Consider the following 4,997-nt stretch of genomic DNA (forward strand, 5'->3'; position numbering starts at 1 on the left):
CAGACCCTGTGAAAAATTGTAAAGGCCTCCAAAGCGGTGGGATGTAGGCGTCTTTCTCTTCTGCAGGGATGGAGGGCCACTGGATGGAAAGGGCGCACTCTGCATTCATATTAAAGTAGTATAGTCTGAGCAAGTGAGCTAAATCATAAAGTTCAACTGTTACGTTTGCTTACTACGCAAAAGATGTGCATTTGGCTTAGTACTCATCCTGAGCGCAAACTAGTTCTTTTGGGATAATGATCAGTTACATTATATGCTTAACATAGTCACGAGAAAACGTTCTGTAATTGTTTCATTTTCATTTTTTCGTACATGGTTATGAGTGCACAATTAGTTTTGTGCATTGCTATTTTAAATCATACATTTTAGTTGTAATAAGTGAACAAAGCCAATACTACACGAAGCAACTATTATTTCCGAAAGAAGCTTAAAATGCTGATCTGAAGACAACGGTGGATGCTGTGTCCACTACTTTAAGTGAAACCTTTGATTCCTAATCGATCCGAAGTCGCTACTTACAGGATATGTGTTTGTTGGAGATGTCGGCGTTGTGAATAGCTACAGGCTCTCAGCGTCTGTTTAGCGCACCTCCACGAGCGACTCTGGCTTAAACTGCTGCCTGGGGCCTCACGACGTGTGTGCTTGTGTGGCTGTAAATGGTGCGTCCCTGTAAGTTTGTATCCCTGGTGATGTTTGTGCCTGGAGAGTACTATAATTATAGTGCTGCTCTTCAGGGACAATGTTCCTCAGCCCAATCAAGCTCAATGGATGAGGGGTAGATTCCGTGAAATACTATGTGTTGAACAGGGGTGGTTCTTTCGCGTTTGCCGAGTGGAAGGAACGACGTGCTCCTCCCGTGCTTCGGATTGCAGTGACGGGTCAGTAAAATGTCAAGTTCTGCAACAAACTTCACACTAATACCGCGGAAGGTGCTACTTCTTCCAGGATACCTTTGAATCCTAGTTTGAGCTACATTTGACTGACACATTATAATAGTTTCACATCATGAGCTCACGCGCGGAAACACACACATACACACTCACACCCCAACACAAACGCAAACACACATGCACAATCTATCTATTTCCATATTAATCTTCACCTTAGCGCGAGACATGGGATCACCCAAGCTTCATGCTGACTCTGCAACACCTGACAAGAGGTGATGCAATCAAAGACACTTTGCTGTTCGAATATTACAACAAAGTGTCTGCTATGAATAGATACATGGTTTATATCGGCTCTTGTGATAATTGATAATATAGGTAAACAGTTTCCTCTGAGACAAAAATGCGATAATACTCATAAAAAGGACACACTTCAGGCTCATTGCAAACATCTGGAAGGTTTTTGTCTTCACAAGTATACTTTTAAGCCTTCTCGTCAGGTGAAATACTTAGGCTGTTAGGTAGGTCGTCAAAACCTCGTTAGTTACATGTATGTCCAGTGGTTGTCTCTTGTTGTCGCACTACATGTCACGCGTATTGAGTTTTCTCTCACTTGCATCTTTGTCTAATTATTGCAAATTTCGCTGTTTACTTTAGCTATCTTCTTTTTTTGCGCTGTTTTACCACCTTCTTACTGCATTTAACCCACTGTTCCTGTTCCTTTCCCTTGCCTGTATTTCACCTGACGAGACGGCTTGAAAGTATACTTGTGAGGAAGAAACGTTCAAGATGTTTGTAATGAGCCTGAAGTGTGTCCTTATTATGAGTATTATGATAATATAGGCAGTGCTGATTATATGTTATGTATGATCTAGTACACTGTGCCCAGTTCTAAGCATTCGTATGGTCTTCTTGCTACCTCGACACATTATAACTGTTGACAATTTAGGTGGAGCTAAATTTTAAGAAAGAATCTGATATAAGCTAAATGCATATCCTGAGGTGTTAGAAATGCCACATAATATTATGGTACAGGTGCAATACAACCACAAAAGGAAATGCAAAAAGGTACTTGTAACAAGATTACGTAACCAAAGTTGAGAAGCCTCTGAACGAAGGGTCAACCTTCGTCGTCGTGCACTTGTATCATGAATATCCTGAGTGCCGCACGATGTGAAAACACCACATTTAAACCCTAAACGTCATGTACGTTCCTTGCATCCCACTAGATTTTGTGGACCTACAGGAAGCGAGAGTTTCTAAGTCTGAGGAAAATGTTGAGCAGTCGCTGCTTGGATGACTAGTAGTGGTAGAGTGATTAGTGGTAGAGTATGGCTGGGCATAATCGATTGTATCAGATTGGATTCTTGGTGGTCACAGTCATTTTCCCCTTTCCACATTTCCCTCGAGCACATGAACATTGAGATAATCTTTTTATTAGAAGATTTTAAATGTTTTGACGGGTACTTGAACGGGTCTATACAAATGAGACCAGAGGTAGACATGTACATACAGGAATAAACTATCTCACATATTTAGCATTATGTGCCAACTTCAAAACACCACAGCGTCTCTTCTGAGGAAAAGGATCCATACCTAGCATGCGTGCAGAAGAGTAAAGATTCGCGAAAACGTACTGATTTTATAAAACACGAGCCACATGATCAGCTCAACTGTTTTTTTTGTGAATGGTAGATATGGAAATACGTGTACGAAGTGCATTGTGTAACATGGCTAGAAACTGTACAGTATATCAACTCTAAAACAATGATAATGATAATGTTTGTGATGTTTCATATGGAAGTCAGCATGTAAGTAGTGAGTTTTGCTTGTAGTTCAGATTGGGCTGCTTGCATTTCAAAAACGCACTTATAATGAACATTTTCCATAATCTGGGAAAGAAGCCTTTTGTTTAACGGTGTTTTTTGAATGGTCTTCCAGGTGTTTTTTTAATATTGAAAGACTTGTCACAGTCGCTGATAAGTTCCTCTCAGGGATGGATTCGTTCGTGTGCTATTAGATTGGATTTCCGAGAGAAAGACTTTCCACATACTTTACACGAAAATGGTGTCGTTCCAGAATGGAGGCGTTCATGACGTGTGAGATGTGATATTTGTCTGAATGCCTTATTACATACTTGACACTGGAATGGTTTCTCTCCAGTATGGATGCGTTGATGACCTGCAAGATGTGCAGCAGTCCTGAATGATTCGCCACAAACGTTACATTTGAAGGGTTTCCATGCAGTATGGATGCGTTTATGATTTGAAAGATTTGACGGAGTCCTAAATGCTTTGTCACAAACGGTACACTTGAAGGGTTTCTCTCCAGTATGGATGCGTTGATGATTTGTGAGATTTGATCGTTTTGTGAATTCTTTGCCACATTCTTTACACTTGTATGGTCTCTCCCCAGTATGGATGCGTAAATGAATTCTAAGTTGGGAACTGTGTAGAAAACCTTGATCACAGTGATCACAGGCAAACCGCTTCTCCCCGGTATGGTACCGTTCATGAGCAGTATGATTGGATTTATCACTGAATGATTTAGCGCAGAACTTGCACGTGAAGGGTTTGTCTCCTGAGTGAACTCGAACATGACGGACAAGCTGAGATCGCCAATCGAAGATTTTATCGCACACTTTACACTTGAATCGTTTCTCTTCTCGGTGCGTATGTTCATAAGATGTTACACTGGATTGAGTAGAAAATGATTTTTCGCAAAACTTACATTCATACGGCTTTTCTACGGGATCTGAATGTCTGCGATTAAGCATATCATGCTTGCGATCAAGCGATGGCCCAGTTTCCTTGCAATGCGAAGTTTCGGGTTGACGGAAATCAGCTTGAAGCGGAAAATCTGCCTTAGAACTAGACTCGGAGACATGCTGATTTTGTGCGATAAGCTAGACATCCTAAGATCCACTGGAACATGTTCGATATTGTGAACCTCCAGGTCGGCAGATTTGCATGAGTATTCGCCATCTTACGACTCATACCCATCGTGTGCGTGGCCTGTGTAGTGATCTGAAACAGAAACGGGATGGTTAGCAGTTTGGTTACGGTTGCTTTCAGATCTTTGGCCATTGTCCATTGCTGATGTCATTGGATTAGAGCATGGGTTATCGTCAGTTGCTGTTGAAGGATCATTAGCGCGTGTATCCTTGTTCCTCTGGAACTCTGGTCGAGGTGGCCTGTAGTTGTCTGCTGCAGTGTCCAGCCAAGGATGATCTTGGAGCACACTGGAGGTAGATGTTGGTGTGTTCCAAGAGGTGAATGAGGAATGCTGAAGTGCATAATTCGCAAAGGAGCCTTCTGAGGTCATCTCTCGGTCACCGCTATTGGGGTTTGCGTGGTGATGAGCCTTGTAAGTCGTACCGTAAAATGGTATATTTCGCTGTGGGGGATACCCAGTTGACCTTCTGCTGGTCCATATCACTAATGGTGGAAGTGGTGAGAGTGCATCAGAGTCGGCACTTCCATCCGAAGTCGAGTCACAATCATCCATGATCCACTTACTTCAAGAATTCTTCCAAACGCAATTCTGTTGCCATGTAGGGCAAAGTATCCGAATTCAATAGCAATAATCCATAGAGCAGAAACAACTTGTGATAGGAGATTAGTACTGTAAACAGTAGCAGCTGTGTTTCCCGAATAAGTACATGAACACTTTGATAATTATGCACGTCTATTTCTAGCCACTTACTTTTACCTATGAGCTGCTCTATTATTATCACTAACACGACCAATGTCTTAACAATCAGCTCATGCGATACATTTGCACGACATTTACCGACTTTGACCAACATTGACCGACGTTGACCGACGTTGACCGACATTTACCGACGTTGACCGACATTTACCGACGTTTACCGACGTTGACCGACGTTGACCAACGTTGACCGACGTTGACCGACGTTGACCGACATTTACCGACGTTTACCGACGTTTACCGACGTTTACCGACGTTTACCGACGTTTACCGACATTTACCGACGTTGACCGACGTTTACCAACGTTTACCGACGTTGACCGATATTATAGCGTAACTAGTAGTTTCTTGGTCTTTTTTCTTTTCTATAAATTTATCCTTGTTTCTTCATCCGAGTCC

The 4,997-nt window shown here is 42.1% G+C and overlaps 1 protein-coding gene across 1 annotated transcript; it reads right to left on the bottom strand.

Moving 5' to 3' along the window:
• Nucleotides 1-2,353: 2,353 nt before the first annotated feature.
• On the bottom strand, nucleotides 2,354-3,663 carry LOC135826790 (gastrula zinc finger protein XlCGF7.1-like). The gene is made up of 2 exons (XM_065339396.1): nucleotides 3,423-3,663; nucleotides 2,354-3,338 (listed from the first exon to the last, which is right to left on the bottom strand). The coding sequence occupies exons 1-2, from the start codon at nucleotides 3,661-3,663 to the stop codon at nucleotides 2,878-2,880; spliced, it is 702 nt and encodes a 233-aa protein (XP_065195468.1). The 3' UTR covers nucleotides 2,354-2,877.
• Nucleotides 3,664-4,997: the final 1,334 nt, after the last annotated feature.

This window comes from Sycon ciliatum, chromosome 10 (assembly GCF_964019385.1).
Source record: "Sycon ciliatum chromosome 10, ocSycCili1.1, whole genome shotgun sequence".
In the NCBI taxonomy this organism is placed as follows: Eukaryota; Metazoa; Porifera; class Calcarea; order Leucosolenida; family Sycettidae; genus Sycon; species Sycon ciliatum.